Consider the following 16,260-nt stretch of genomic DNA (forward strand, 5'->3'; position numbering starts at 1 on the left):
TCTCCCTCACTCCAGGCACAGTGGTGGGGGTTGTGATTTACACAGGCAGGGAGCTGCGCAGTGTCATGAACACCTCCAACCCAAGGCACAAGGTACAGTAGTGTGAAGCCTGAAGACCAGCATGAAGCTTGCATGAGGATGTATTCAGTGTATTTTGAATTTAAAGTGTTTTAAATGGATTTGTTGATTTACTTCGATCCGCATATTGTACGCAAACAGACAATTTCTGTTGATATGACTAATAATGTTTGCTTCTGTTTCTCCTGCTAGGTGGGTTTGTTTGACTTGGAGGTGAACTGTTTGACTAAGATCCTGTTTGGGGCCCTGGTGGTGGTGTCACTGGTCATGGTGGCCCTGCAGCACTTCGCTGGCCGTTGGTACCTCCAGATCTTTCGCTTCCTGCTGCTCTTCTCTCACATCGTGCCAATCAGGTGCAGCTTCAGATTCCCTACTTCAAAGTCCTTTAGTTTTATCTATATGTGGGAAGTTAAAAGCACTCATACACTGTTTATTGTTTGATGCAGTTTGCGTGTCAATCTGGATATGGGAAAGATGGTTTTCAGCTGGATGATTAAAAAAGACTCCAAGATCCCTGGAACGATGGTGAGGGCGAGCACCATACCTGAGCAGCTCGGACGCATCTCCTACCTGCTGACTGACAAAACAGGTTAGACTGCATGGACTGCCTGTGTAAAGCAGCACACTTGATGTTAAAATGCCATTATTTGTGTGGCCAAAGAATCACGTGGAGTGCTGAAATGAGAGGTTACGGTGCAGGGGATTTGCTAAGGAAGTATCCAGTCGGACAGAGTTAAGTCATTTCCTTCCCTGGGGGGCTGTGCTCTTTGGTGGGGTTTCAGCTCTTAAAGACCTACTACTTATTGGACCCTTAAATCATAAAAAAAGCCCAAACTCCCTCATCCGTACACACCTCTAAAGCACAACACCTCCACCGGTGCACTTCCTCAGGCGCGAGGTGTTACACGTCAGATTTATAGCCCTCATGCCCAATAAAATGATCGGCCATTTCCCCCGTCCAGAGCGTGATAAGGCCGGCGGGGTCTGCAGGTCAGGCTAATGTACGTGCAAGGCCCCAGAAGTCTTTGTGATATACTGGCGGAAAATGCTTTTAACATGAGTGTGAGGATACAGAGGTTATGTGTTGAAGAGAAGGCTTCTGGTTTTCTGACCAGTCACCATATGTGACATGCAGAGTCTGTTTAACGTTACTGATTAATGTTTTTAAATCCCGACCTGTGAAGAGAGGAACAAACCTTCACAGATATCGATGCTGGAAGCGTTAGTTTACATCCAAACTATAAAATAGAGATGTTCTTTACCGTACACATTCTGACACCTGGTATTGAGTATTGGTCAAAATGGAATAACCTCTAATACCAGTGCGATATATTAACCAACAGCTGTATACTACTGACCCTGATATGACTGCTATCCTTGTTGTAGGGCTTTGCTTAGAATCCTGCTGCCTTATAAGAGACATATCTGACACCAAAAGGGTCACATGCAGAGTTTACACTAGACTTTTTTTATATAGAGCTAATTAATTAATTAATCGACATGAATTAACACATTAGACATCCTAAAAGTATGTCTTTGCATTTCATTAACGTTGAATAAAGTAATTTCAAATAAGGTAAACGGCTGTTTAGGTCAGTTCACGGCTGAGTGGAACTGCTCTGCGTTCTTGCACAGTTGAAGCCATCCAACCCATTCAGACAACTTGCAAGTTCTGACCCTTTTTCCTCAGTGAAGCGGCGTCTCAGGGCTGTTTTTATCCGCTTCTGGAGCGAGAATCCGCCCTCTGCAGCCACGCTCGACGCAGTCATTTTGCTGGCCAGCTTTGCCCAGTCAGAGGAGATTTCCCCGAAATCCCGGATCATAGTTTCACAGGCCGAGTGGAATTTCAACCCGCCGTAGCCATGCAGCGCTGTCATCATCGGCACTGCGTCTCGCCGTGTGCTGAGATGCAAATGATGGGTCGCTGTCCATCTCCGCCCATCCATCAGTTGATGTTTTAACATTTGAGGCAAAGGCTGTTTTAGTTTATATTTAAGTTGTCTTGGCAACACATCTTTTAATGAACCCAATAGCCTATTTAATACGTCATTACTAATTTCTTAATAATTTACTTATTTGGCATATTTTCCCACCGGACATTTTGGCCGTTGATATCTTACCTGCCGGACAACCGCACGTGATACCGGCAAAAAGCTGGTAGATACCAGCTAACGTCACCTGTGGTCACATGTATCCAATTATGCTTCAATTTATCTTGAAAATAAATGTCAGTTGTATTAATTGTGATGTAATCTCTACCAGGTACTCTAACTCAAAATGAAATGGTGTTCAGACGGCTCCATCTTGGAACTGTGGCGTATGGGATGGACTCGATGGATGAAGTGCAGAGCCATGTGTTCAGCGCCTACACGCAGGTAACAGCACACATGCAACGGTCAAAGAGAAGTTAAAAACATCACTCACAGCGTTAAGAAAACAAACACACAAAAAGTTTTAAATTCCAAAATCTTTGCTGAGGGTAAAACAAACAGACAGAAGCATTGTTGTAAGAAACATATCAGTTTGTGATTATTGTTTGGTTGAATGCTTCCTGACCTCAGATGACACCCTTTGTCCCCCTTGACACCAGAGGTTAGTGAAGCAGGAAACAGGATTAGCCCACAAGCGAAGCACTGACCGGACTTCTTTAATGACGCTACCATTAACCCCTGGAACGCGCCGCCTTCTAAAAATAGCAAGGCCACAATGCAAAGGCAAAGTGTTCATATTTACTTTACACATCTGGTTATGTTTACTGGCCACTGTGGCAGCAGTGATTGAGATGGGTCAGACTTAAACCTACACATCTCCAGTTAGTGATCCTTTGTTATATAAAAGGGTTAAAGGGTTTATATCTTTGTTTAATTTTCGTTCTACCTTAAGAGATTTTTAGCTCCTTTTTTCTTGCACAGTACAGATTGTTAGTCCTGTTGGCCACAGTAGCTGTTCACTCTTAAAACAACCTTGACCACAACAGAAGACTCCCGTTACAAAAGGCTTTCATAGCTCTTCTCTGATTCCTGTACGCCCTTCTGTTGATCACAATGCTTTCTGTATTTCTCGTCAGCCCACCCATGACCTTCCAGCCTCCAGGGCTCCAGCCGCCACTAAGGTCCGCAAAACCATCAGCAGCAGAGTTCACGAGGCTGTGAAAGCCATCGCCCTTGTGCACAACGTGACGCCCGTGTACGAGGCCAACGGTGTGACAGACCAGGCAGAGGCTGAGCAGCATTATGAAGACACGTGCAGAGTCTACCAGGCGTCCAGCCCAGATGAGGTAGCCACACAGAACAATACACAAGCGTGCATCGGTGCTCCTCCAGTTTTGTGACATTTGTGGTAGTTTTGTCAACAAAAGGGTTAAATGCTTCTTAGTAGACAATTCGGTTTAACTAAGTCCACAGGGCACTGGCTCATTTGAAAATGTTATACACCTTGAGTTTAAGATTTGTACGTAGGAGTAATATTTTTATTTGTGACATCAAAACTAGTTTGAATTACTTGAGTGTGATGTGGACCCTTAAAACCCTTAAAACCCTCAGCACACATCCACTTCTAACAGACTTAAAGAGATGAAGATGACATCTTGTATCCAGCAGCTAAATATCTAAAGACTAGCTCCAGTCATGTTTTAAGACATAAAAAAATGCTCTGCTTGAAATTATAAGATGTGTTGCAAAATATGTTTAATTACTTCATTACTACTACCAAAGCATCTCCTCCTTTTCCCTCATTAAAAATTCCAGAATCTGTATAGGCCCCGCCCACTATGCACATTTCTAACCGTCCCCTCCGTCGCAAAAACAAAACACGTCTCCGCCATCGTTTAGTGGCAACTTGTTGAAACTTAGCTAGCTTGAAATGTATTAATCAGTAGTAACGTTAATGTTAGTAGTCAGTAGTGAGTTTGCCAAAATTACAATGACGGTTATAGCTGGCTCGCGCATCACCGAAGTGGTTGCCATAGGTTACACATAATGATATGCATAGCTTCACCCCGTCCATTAACGGGATTGGCTCCTTAGGTTTGTGACGTCTCAAACCTGCCAATCTGAAAACGTGTTGTTCAGCCTGTCCTTGGTACACTGCAGTTTAAAAGCAGACAGGCCCAGCCGTGGAGATGACTGCTCATGTTGTCCCTGATATGTCACATGAAGAACTCCACATGGAGATGTTTACAAGGTTAAACACTTGATTTTCACTGGAGCGGGTCTTTAAAACAAGTTTACTTTTTTTGAGGGAAAAACAGCCATAAATTTTGCTCATTTAAATACAACCAGGAAAATACCTACATTTACTTTATTTTGACCTGTTTGGAAATATTCAATTAATCTTCTTTAGCAAAATGACAAACATGTTCGGCCTAACAGGAAAGCAGACTTCTGGTCTAAAGACTGAGAGTTTGACCTCTTTTATCTTAAGTATCTTTCCTGCCTTTTTTCTTTAAGAGCAGCAATCACAAGCCAAATTGATGTCCTTGATCAGTTTACATATTCTTTGAACATCAGGAAGCGTGCTGAGGAATTGATTCATTTCCTGCAGGCATAAATACGGATTTCCTTAATGTGCTCCCCAGCCCATTGCACTTACAACCTTTTGAATTTCCTTTATGTTAGCACATTTTAAGCGAGCAGTGCATCTTTTCTGAATCAAGATCTGTGGCTGATATTGTTGGAGGAAAATGTAGCCGTTTTTATTTTTTTAGGTCACACTGACCAAAACTTTTAACAGTTTTTTCTTGTAGTTGCTGAGCCCTGAAAGGTGCATTGTATCAGCTCAATCTAGGGCAAGATTCAGTTTGCTTTCCGACGGCTTTCAGGAAGTCTTAATATAGATCTGGTTTTGGCTTTGAGCACCGTGGACACAATGTCACTGACTGTAAGATGTAAAGTTTTACCAATGTTGTCAAGGCTTACTTTAATTTCTTAAATATGTGTAAAGGTAAATTAAAATAGGTCACATATTGTAATCAGAATCATCCTATGCATGAGTAAAACAAAAAGGTGACCTACATTATGTGTGATTCACCAAGGAGAGTTCGTTTCTGAATCACTTCACAGCTCATAAAAGAAGCTCTTGAGTCAAACTAACTGAATCCAGCAGTTCTCAGTCCGGCTAGAAATCTGCAGCCTACCGAGAATCTGCTATTACAAGGTGGTGCTGCCGTTGTGGTGGCCGCCAGATCCACAGTGACTATTTGCAGACTGTGACTAAGTACAAACTTCATATTTCCCAACCTGGATGACAAACATTATGGTAGTCAGAGTCTTGTCTGACGGTAAAAGCCCTCCTGGCCAGGCATTGCCAGACTACGTGGTCATTTGTTTCCAAAATAAGTCATTTCCAAAACCGAAAAAATTGGTGGTTTTCAAATCAGAGTTTGAAAGTGGAGAGTTTTGTTGTTTCTCCTCATCTGTGCCCATTTGGCCGCTCTGCTATTAGACCTGTCAGAAAATAAATGATAGATTAGCTTTGTGATCAGGTCTGGAAGTTATTGGGCAATGTCGTCTCCGCTCTCATTCTCCCCACAAACACACACACACAGTTAGTGTCGTGTTATTAATGGATGTCATCTGTTGTGTCCTTCAGAAAACGACCGAGCAATAACAATATTTTCAGTTCAGAAACGGACATTTCCCTCATTTATCAATCAATACTCCTGAGTGCTGAAAATGCTCGAGCTATTGATTAAGGCTGAATGGTTACTGAGCTCCCTGACATCCTGCTCTGTCCAAAGTGGCCTTCACTGTTTTCTTTGTAATTCCAGTAATGGAACATCATATTGATTTAATGGCTTTGCAGTAAGAATAATAAAACCATAAGAAGTGATCACTTTTCTCTCTTTCTGTGTGTATCTGGATGATTATTATGTTTTATTAACACCATAAAACATTAAACACGTCTATTGGAGAAATATTCCAGCCTCTGTATCCACTTATATGTTTAAATGAACTCCCCTTCATGCCTTTACAATGTGTTGTTGATAGGTGTCGCTGGTGCAGTGGACTGAGAGTGTCGGTCTGACTCTGGTGGGAAGAGATCAGTCCTCCATACAGCTGCGGACCCCTACTGGCCAAATACTGAACTTCACCATCCTGCAGATATTCCCCTTCACCTATGAGAGCAAGAGAATGGGCATCATAGTGCGAGTGAGTGCTGAGATTGATTTGCTACTTGTGAATACTTGTGAATACTTGTGCGTATTTGGCTCTCTTATCACTTGCAAAGAAGCTGAATTTATTTCCTAGTGGAAGGGAAATTGTTGTATAAATAAAGTTGAGCCCTATTTTATTTTGTTTCTTCACGACCAACAGGTACACAAATATTCTAAATTGCATCCTTGAAATTGGCTAAAACGTAATCTTTAAGGGCAAATGCACTCGATCAAAGTATGTTTGTTTTTGCAACTGACAGGCTACGATGTTAATGAAACTGTCAGACAACAGAAAGCCCCGTTACATTTAAAAATAGACCTTCTGTAAAAGCCGGAATATAACACACAGTCTGTTTTTGGGGGTATCCCAGAGAGAAAACCGTTTTTCATAGCTATTTATTAATAAAAAATTGTATACAAAATATTTCAACAGAATTTAAATTTTATTTCAATTGAAACACTTTCAAAACACTCACAAATTATAGCCGACCATCTGTTTTCACCATGTCGAGTTTGCAATCCTGCTCAGCCTACGTTAACGTTGACTGTTGTTAGGGTGGCGGCTGCATGTCCGGTACAGCGCATGTCCGGGAAGAAGCGTTCGCTAGCTTATAGTGCTGGGTTCAATACCGTGATGCCTCTCCCTGCATTTTATACTGATATATTGGTCGCACCGGTATAAAGGACGCAGCCCACTTTTTAGACACAAAAAATATTAAAAGTGCTTCTTATACACAGAATTTTCCGGTTTTATTTAAGGTAAGATGCCTTTTTGCCACAAATGGCCACAACAGGATTCTCTTCAGAGCCACCAGACTCCATTCACAAATACAGTAATTATACCTTGCAGAATATGCAGAGTTTCTGATCTACCACTGTCTCGATCTGTTAGTTTGTCTGTGTAGTTATTTGGCGTTGGATCCATGTTGACCCTTTGAAACACCGATGTCACGCAACAAAACAAATAAACTAACTCATCGAAGCAGCACTAGACCTGCAACTCCAGTTTTTCTGTAAGCTAAAATTCCTGTTTCTGTCAGTGGAGTCTGGTGACTTTGTAGAGAGCTTTGTAACAGATATTTCTAGTTAGAAAGAAGCATCATACATTAACAATAGGGTCCATCTCTCTGGTATGTATTAGTCTTTTAAACCCCATGTTAAAAGGGGCCAAGGTTTACAAATACGGGAATTTCCCCTTTAATTAGTAAGTAGTATTACTTGCAATAACATTGTGGGTCAGTGCTTGTTGCTAGGAGGCCAATTGGGGCTTTACACTGACTCTAACAACAAGACAAACAACAGAAAATCAGATCGGTATTAAAGCATATTATCTGAGAAAAACCTCACCTTTAATAACCTCTGACTAAGTCTGATGACTAATTTTATTTGTATTGGCCCGGCTTTAGCTCAGGAAGCCTGAGGTTTTCAAACTCGACTTCCTTCAGATAATATTTTCAAAAGTTTTTTTAAATCCCTCGTGAATACCAAAATAAGCCACGCATTTCCTGGCAACAGAAAAAAATCACCAAATAATGCACGTGCACCTTGGCTCACGTGGGTATGAGCTGGAAATCCCTTCAGAGAGGAACAGACGTGGGTATGTATTATCCTATTTTTGTCTAACCTTTGGTGTAACTGTTCTCTAGGATGAATCCACAGGAGAGATCACGTTCTACATGAAGGGTGCTGATGTGGTGATGGCAGGCATCGTCCAATATAATGACTGGCTGGAAGAGGAGGTACACTTCCTTCTTTTTTCATAAGACATGATGAAGATGTACTAACAGTGATTTTATTCCTGTTATAAATTATTCACAGACTAATGGACTATATAGCATGCTGAATCCAGATGTTGCTGACTCTTTTCTAGTGCGGAAACATGGCGAGGGAAGGCCTGAGGGTACTGGTGGTCTCCAAGAAATCCCTGACAGAAGAGCAGTATCAAGACTTTGAAGTAAGCTCAGGAGATGAAGCCTTACAGTAGTTACACGTTTAGTTTTCCTGGCTCGTGTTTGATAAAGCCGTCACAGATAAAAACTGCAGAGATGTCAACAGTGTGTAGGAAACTTTAAGCTCATATTACACTGAAATTCTGCTGAAGGATATTTTCTGCAGACATGTTCAGTCTTCTTAAATGTCAAAGTGCGTTGTTGGGTAATTAGAGGGTCCGCTCCATGCACCCCACCCGCCCACACACACACACCCAAGCCCCACTCATTGTTTGAGCAGGGCAGGGCTGTCTCCCCCTGCAGTCTTCAGCCCCAGGCCCCTGACTGAAGTGTATAATTGTGTGAGCAGAGCTGGTGGGCAGCAGTGAGTCACCGACTGAGTCACACACTGAGTTTGTGTTCCTGTATGACTCACGCTCAAATTGTTTTTGCTTTATCTCACTCTCAAATTGCCCTGGAGTTGGAGCTCTGAAGATGGGCGTTAACCAATTGATCACGTCTGTTCTGTATTTTCTAAAACATGGGTCATTTTCAGGGCTGCTTGTTAGCAAATATATGTTAGTTTGCACAGTGTTTAATCACTGTGTAGATGGACAGATTCTGCTCATGCATGTACACTATGTGAGGCATCCTTGTTGCAGTTTTTTATACCACCATAGCTGTGTTCCAATCCAGGGGCTGCAGCCTCCGAAGGCCGTATTTGAAGTCTGATTGCGTTACAGAAGGGCGCCGTAGGCTGCCAAATTTCCAGGGCTCCTTCAGATGCGGCTGACAAATGTGTCCTCCTTTTCCCGGGTCGCGAAGGATCCATCGGGTGCATCCTTCACGGCCCAATGCATCCTGAGATGCATTCTGCACCAATTCAAACGAGTTGGTGGACTCTCACGTGGCGGAGGAATACACTTGTAAATGTAAAGTTTTTGGTTTCAACTCAATCAAATAGCTAGAGATACATGTTTAAGAAAACAAAAGGGCCCTTGAAACAAATTATCTTTAAGATAACAGGCTAACTTACTCGACGTTATTTATGCTAGCTAGTTAGCCCGCTAGTTCTCTGTTGCTAGGCGACAGGCGCAGCGTTTGGTGACGCAAGGGTAAGGGCGGGACCAGCCGGTGAAGCAAGTAGGAAATCCTCCAGAGACCGGACATCTCATTTCAGTTCGGCTTTAACGGTCTACACAGGCTATGAATGACGCATCCTCCATCGACCGCCTGCTTTGAAGCCTGGCGCCCGTGGATTGGGACACAGCTCATGTGTTAACCATGACTTCAAGAAATATTTTTCCTGACTTATTCCTTGATTCCACCTCATTTATACTGAAATAATCTCTTTCAACAACTGAAATTCTCTCTCCTGCTCCACAGGCACGCTACGTCCAGGCCAAGCTCAGCGTCCATGACCGCTCTCTGAAGGTGGCCACGGTGATCGAGAGTCTGGAGATGGAGATGGAGCTGCTGTGTCTGACTGGGGTGGAGGACCAGCTCCAGACTGATGTCAGGCCCACACTGGAGATCCTCCGCAATGCAGGAATCAAGGTCTGAGGGGGGCTGAATGCCTCATAGCTCACAGTAGCAACAAAACGAAGAAAACAAAACATACAAACAACACAAGAACATGTGTTTTTATGTCTTTCTACAATAACATGCCTCATCCAAGTATAAAAAAGACCACAGGGAATAAGAAAGGATTATAAAGAAAGTCTTAGGGCCCGATCAGACGGAACGCGTTTCAGCAGCTGGGGGCTTTTTTGTCCTTGTTTTCACTGAGAGGATTTTTGCGTTGCAGAGTGCCGCGTTTTCCGCTCTGTGTGCCTCTGAGGAAACGCTCCGAGGGCCTCGAGTTGAAAAAACTTAAACTCAAAGCAGTAAAGCGCCCGACGTCATGGCTGTTCTTTCTCATTGTCCAATTGGATGAAAGGAGAGGCAGTCTGTCAGTTTACAATATAACGTTTAGGTTAATGACAGCTAATGATTCGGTGGTTGCCCTGACAACAGTAAAAAAACAAAAAGGTACAGCGAGCTGCTCTTTTTGCTCTATCTGGTTGACCGGTCTCGTCCCTTAACTGGTGGTTGGTCTGCACACTGCAGGGGGCTGATATATAATATATGACCACATTTTTTTAGGAATGAGCATTTGGTTTCATGCACTGTCACCACAAACGGACAGTCACTGCATTAATATCCGCTCTGATTTTCTCCGTCATTCTTTTAATTTAAAGGGATGTTTCATCCTGAACATGAACGTAACTCTTTTCTGTGTATCTTGCAGTGCAAATAGTTTATGCTTTATTTGCTCAGGTGTTCAGGTATCAAATCTGTATCCTCCCAGAAAAAAAATACTCCATAACTCTTAATAAAACAAATAACAAGCTGCCAACTTTGTCAATTAAATTCCTATTTATCTCCATTGAATCTCAATGAAAACAAAAAAATCTGAAGAATACTTAAGAGCTGATCGAATGAGCCCAGAAAGATCGGAAATATTTTGTATTTAAGGTAAATCCACCATCTTTTACAAGAAACACTGAGCAACCAATCAATGTGATGCCCGGTGTTTGTCCTCAGTTTGAAGCACAACTACTACACTGAAGTAAACATTGATCATAAGATAATTTCACAAACTTTGGCACCCAGATAAAGCAGTTACACGTTGCTTAAAACAGTGATTGTTTGATCCCTGGAATTTAGTTTCTCTTCAAACAACAGCTGCAACTAAAAATGATGTTACATTCTGGTGTTTGTGTAGGTTTGGATGCTGACAGGAGACAAGCTGGAAACGGCCACATGCACCGCGAAGAACGCCCACCTGATCACCCGCAACCAGGACATCCACATATTCAGACCCGTAAGTGGTGGATAAAGACCCTTCTTCCTCTAACATGAATATGAAGTGGGTAATGGTTCATTTTAGCCTCACAGGGTTCATCGCAGTTCAATTTAGCTCTGACAGTTTCCTGACCCCACCGACCCACCGGCATCCATCCTCTGAGCGACCAAGGCCCATTAGCTGGTGGTCGTACAGCCCCACATAACTACGCATGCAGCCGGAGCCAGCATCCACAGCTGAATAAATCACCTCCCACCAGTGAAAGCATCCAAGCCACTGTCAAAGAGAACAAACAGGCCTTCCCTCACACATAGAGGAGAAACCAGCTGAACCACTCCCAGAGGGAACATGCACAGGGCTCACTTCCTAATTTGTTTTGCAGCTTTCGGACTCTCCCTCCCGCTTTGATAGTCCCCTTCTGCCTTCCCCTCTGGAGCCGTGCCAGAGCAGAAGGAGCGCCTGCCATATAGGAAGGTTACAACTTGCGTACAACTGCGGTTACTGGAAGAGAATAACAATGGCTGGCACGGCTTGAAAACCTCCGTCCCAATGGACGGGGGAGTGCTGACTGTGCCTGCAACCCATACATCTGGATTAGTTTCCTGGTGGCCACCAATGGCCCAATCTGGATTGACGTATGAATAGTCAGCGGTTGAAGGATATTCATTCCAGAGCTTGGCTCTTGTTGACAGATTAACACCGTGCCTTGTCAGAGCTGCATTTTTGGAGAATTTTTTATTCTATATTTGAATCTGACACATTTTTTTAAATCCTCAGGTGACTTTAAGATACAGTGTGTTTCCACATCTCACAGTTTCATGTCCGTGTAGGTTCTCAGTCATCCAGGTCATGGAAATTCGAAGCTTAATCCAAAGGGCAACTGGAAAGAAATATAAGCCTCTGATTCTTGGCTTATGTTTCTAGCTCCGTCCACCAGTCAGTTTAGAATTAAGATGCTTTTCGGATGGGAGATGAAACGTCTTTAAGAGCTTCAACCAAGTCCAGTTGCCTTTTGGATTAAGCTTCCAATCTCACAGTTTGCCATTCAAACTGAGATTTTGGGACCAGTTTAGTTGAACCTTCCCTCTTTAGCATTAATTCTAACTACTGGTACATAAACAAATGAATTATTACACAAATAATATTTTGTATTATTACAACAGGTTTTACTTTATTGTCATTAATTACCTGTTTATACACCAGCCTTCACTTCTAAGTGCCCCTAAGAGGGGAGCAATTAATGAATGAATGCACTATTATGTGTTTACAATTACATTAAAATGTGAACCACTTACTGTATATAACATTTTTAAATGTCAATATAGTTATAAGCTCTTCTGTACTAGCTTACTAACTTCAAAGTAATGCTGAAAGACTGTTGAAGTGTTACAAAGATTTAAATGGAATAGCTTGGTAAATATTTGTTGTTGCTTAATCCAACTACTTTAAAAAATGACGAGAAGAGACTCTGAACTTAAAAGACGTGAAATAAAAAAGGTGGCATACATGTTAGCTTGTGTTTACGAAGAGTACAGCTTGCGGCTAACAGAGTTTTGCATAACTTCTCAACATTGCCCTTCCGTCGTCCGCCATGGCATTATGGGTAATGAAGTCCTTGAAACACAACTTCAGGCATCTGGCCTCTAAATTATCTCCTGTTCTTATCACTTCACCAAATCAAATATATAAATGAAATGTACAGTCTTGTTTTAACTCAATCCTTTTTAAATTTACTGTTTTACATGTACTACCAACTTATTAAACATATTGACTTATTAGCCTAACCCTTGTAAATACACCAAATACAGTCACAACAGTATTTCACTTGTTGGTGCGCAGCTCGGTTGGTAGAAGGGTAATTAATTTATTTTGCCTTATTGCCTTTTTGTCTTAATGATATGATTATATTATGATATCATTTTACAAAATTCTGTTTTTTAAGTATCAAAATTGTAAATGGTTCATAAAAATGGACCACAGCTCATTGAACATCACTTTTGTAGTTGTAATTTTACTACATTTGTTAAGCTGTTTCTGTTCCATTTCATGGAGATTTAAATGTAACTGTGGTTTTAACATAGCTAAGATAACATGAGAAATTCGGGAGCTAGAACAATGTAGTTAAAATATACATATGCTTGGTATGAATGTCGTAGCTTCCAGTTTAAACTATGGCCTGATGTTAACTTACATAATACCTAAGAATGATCCAAAGGTGTTACATGCAGTGAGTAGTCTTTCACAGTCAGAATCACTATATCACAATATATTTCAGTCATATTGTCACAGGTTTTTCTGCACGTATTTATTCGCCCTAACGTTTTCTGTTACTGCACCTGGAGGAAAACAAGCAGCCATTCTTAAAAGCTGCTGCTCTGATTACAATCAGGACACAAAGGCTGACAGATTGTCATCTTGATAATCGCTTGTTACTGAGTGCTTTCTTTGTGCTTGCATGCATATGTGTGCGTTTATAAATGTGGTTGCCTTTGCCCTAGGTGACAACGCGAGGGGAAGCCCACCTGGAGCTCAACGCTTTCAGGAGAAAACACGACTGTGCGCTGGTGATATCGGGGGACTCGCTTGAGGTAAAGCATCTGTGTGTGTGTGTGTGTGTGTGTCTAACTCTCCTACAGACACGCTTCTCTTTATACAACCCTGACATGTTTTCTGTGTGACGCATGATAATATCGCTGCCACTGAAGCATCTCCGGAAGTGGTATCTGTGGTTAGAGTCACTTTCTGAACCGCAGCAGAACTTCAACTGTAACTTAAGCTGAGGTGTTAAAGAGGTACAGCTGAGATCAGTTATATTTGGTGGTCTCAGTTGCTCACCTGTACCTTCTGGTGGCTTTCTTGCAGGTCTGTCTGAAATACTACGAGTATGAGTTCATGGAACTCGCGTGTCAGTGTCCCGCTGTGGTTTGCTGCCGATGCACCCCCACTCAGAAGGCTCAGATAGTCCGGCTGCTGCAGGAGCGCACAGGCAAGCTCACCTGTGCTGTAGGTGAGTGGAAAGAAGCAACAGCTTTTTCATGAGGGGCAGTGTTAATTTTTGCAGCTATTTTAGATCTAGTCTCAGTCTTAGTCTTTTTTACCCTTATAGTTTTAGTTTAGTTTTAGTCGATGACACTCAAACCATTTTTAGTCCAGTTTTGAACACGAAAATGAACACTTTAAATTTCAGCAGATCATCCGTACAGTAAAAGAACGATGAGGACACAGCATTTAAGGACACTGGATTACGTTTGGTCCTAACTTTTCATCATCTCTTCTCATTTAAACAGTCTGACTGAAGCAGACAGACGATTTTTTGCGGAAGAAAATGCCCCTTTTTCTGTGAGCGTGCACAGAGCCTAAAGCAGGAAGCCTGAGTTAACAGAGAAAGTTCACAACCAACTTCATGAGATCCGTTATCTCTCACTGTGAAGATTTTCATGTAAATAAATGTCCGTTAAGTCACTATCTATCGCCGAATGAGGTAACACAATGGTGATTGAGTCTATGGCCCACTGATGACAGCCTTTGTATTTGCAGTATCACAGACTGGGTGTCTGGTGCGACTTTCAGATAAAAAATAACAAACGGCGCCCAGTTAGTGACGCGTTCTCCATCAGCCAGCAGTGGTTGGTCTGCCAGAGAGGGTAGGCGGAGCTAAGCGGCTGCTTTTCCGCTTTCTGCAAGTGTTGCGAGTAAACAGTAATCTACTATGGCTGAACAAAGAAAGAAAAGATGGATGACTACAGATACAACTTCAAAAATGAGTGAAAATGAAAAAGAAACAAATTGGACGCTCAGATGAAGCAAACAGTCTAAAAAGGAAAGCGACCGTCAGCCAGGAAAATCAAGAGTTACAACCGGAGCCAACTGTGGACGTCACACATGCAGCACTGTCTGGATATCTGGGAAGTGTGCTCCCACAATCTGAACTGAGATCTTCGAGATTACAGCTTTAAGGCTTTAAATTTAAATTTCGAATGTCCGACAGCCGACCTCTAACATTTTAGTCTCATCTCGTCTCGTTAACGAAAACAAAACATACATGTCATCAGAGTTTTTATTGTCAAAGATCTATTTTTAGCTCGTCAACTAACGTCTTCTTTCCATTTTCTACATCCTCCTTAAAACATGTTTCAGCCATCTTGGTTGTTTACAAAATGCTCGAACGAGGCTCCTCTTTACAGTCAGCCATTGAATCTAACCTGCTGCATGTTGGAAAAATAGTGGTGATTGGCCCGACCTGAATTAGCCCGGATGGATATTATTTTGATTTGGATTGGGAACAAGGTGTGTCAGCCAGAGCAACTTAAAATTCGCTTGTATATTTTTGTGGTTCACAGGCTGAATTGATTCCTTAAAACGTGTAACTTCAAACTAATTAGATCAATTATTGAGCTTCTTATTGAAGTCACTGAATTTAACATCATTCTGACCCTTTATACGTGATGTAACTGAGTTGTTTGAAAGATATTTTGTTACTATGATTGTTCATTCAGCTGTACCACCCAGCCTCCTTATTTCAGCCTTTATCTCTTAAATTCCAAACAGATATGTCATTTCACTTACTTTGGCTGCGCTTCTTATCTCACAATCAGGCCAAACTAAGGGAGTGTCTTCAGTCCTCAGTTAGAGTTTGTTTTGGTGAGTCACTGATGTGAATCCTGACACCTCCGTGGCTTTTGTTTTCTCTTAGGGGATGGAGGAAACGATGTCAGCATGATCCAGGAAGCCGACTGTGGCGTGGGAGTGGAGGGAAAAGTAAGACTCTGTCCATCTCATCCCTGCACATTGACGTGCCGCTCTCACAGATTTTCGCTTTGTGTTTCCTGTCAAGATCTCTCTCATGTTCAGAGACATGCAGAGAGACAAGCACACAGATGATTCCTCTTTTTGAGCATCTATTGTCTGAGTAGAGGAAACATAATGACAGGATGCTTTTGTGCCCAAGTAAAAGTAATGGTATCTCTTCAGCCTGCCTCTTGTACGTTTCACAATTCTGTCAGACATGGACTTCACACACGTCCAAGAAATTAGCTTACTCCTTTTCTTGCTTGTAGAGAACTCTTTAATCTGCTGGTGACAGATAAAGGCAGAGAAAGCAGACAATTAGCTTAGCTTAGCAGAAAGACTGGAAACATTGGGAATCGGCTAACTAGGATCTGATTAAAAAAAGCTCTTGACTAGCTCCTGTAAAGCTCATTAATTAACTCATAACACTTTATATTTTGTTTGTGTAATCTGTAGAAGAAACT

At 42.0% G+C, this 16,260-nt stretch overlaps 1 protein-coding gene across 2 annotated transcripts in view; it reads left to right on the top strand.

Annotated features, from left to right (window-relative positions):
• LOC138589874 (probable phospholipid-transporting ATPase IIA) overlaps window positions 1-16,260 on the top strand; it is a 37,028-nt gene that overhangs the window by 11,515 nt on the left and 9,253 nt on the right. For both annotated transcript variants that reach the window (XM_069660348.1, XM_069660349.1), the window contains exons 10-22: window positions 16-92; window positions 271-431; window positions 525-667; window positions 2,341-2,453; window positions 3,146-3,355; window positions 6,066-6,227; window positions 7,879-7,971; window positions 8,103-8,186; window positions 9,547-9,717; window positions 10,928-11,026; window positions 13,507-13,596; window positions 13,871-14,015; window positions 15,702-15,766. In XM_069660348.1, coding sequence (XP_069516449.1) covers window positions 16-92; window positions 271-431; window positions 525-667; window positions 2,341-2,453; window positions 3,146-3,355; window positions 6,066-6,227; window positions 7,879-7,971; window positions 8,103-8,186; window positions 9,547-9,717; window positions 10,928-11,026; window positions 13,507-13,596; window positions 13,871-14,015; window positions 15,702-15,766 — 1,613 coding nt within the window. The remainder of the gene's footprint in view (window positions 1-15; window positions 93-270; window positions 432-524; window positions 668-2,340; window positions 2,454-3,145; window positions 3,356-6,065; window positions 6,228-7,878; window positions 7,972-8,102; window positions 8,187-9,546; window positions 9,718-10,927; window positions 11,027-13,506; window positions 13,597-13,870; window positions 14,016-15,701; window positions 15,767-16,260) is intronic.

This window comes from Semicossyphus pulcher, unplaced genomic scaffold (genome assembly GCF_022749685.1).
Source record: "Semicossyphus pulcher isolate SPU_LCO1_2020_fin unplaced genomic scaffold, fSemPul1.0.p SCAF_13, whole genome shotgun sequence".
NCBI lineage: Eukaryota > Metazoa > Chordata > Actinopteri > Labriformes > Labridae > Semicossyphus > Semicossyphus pulcher.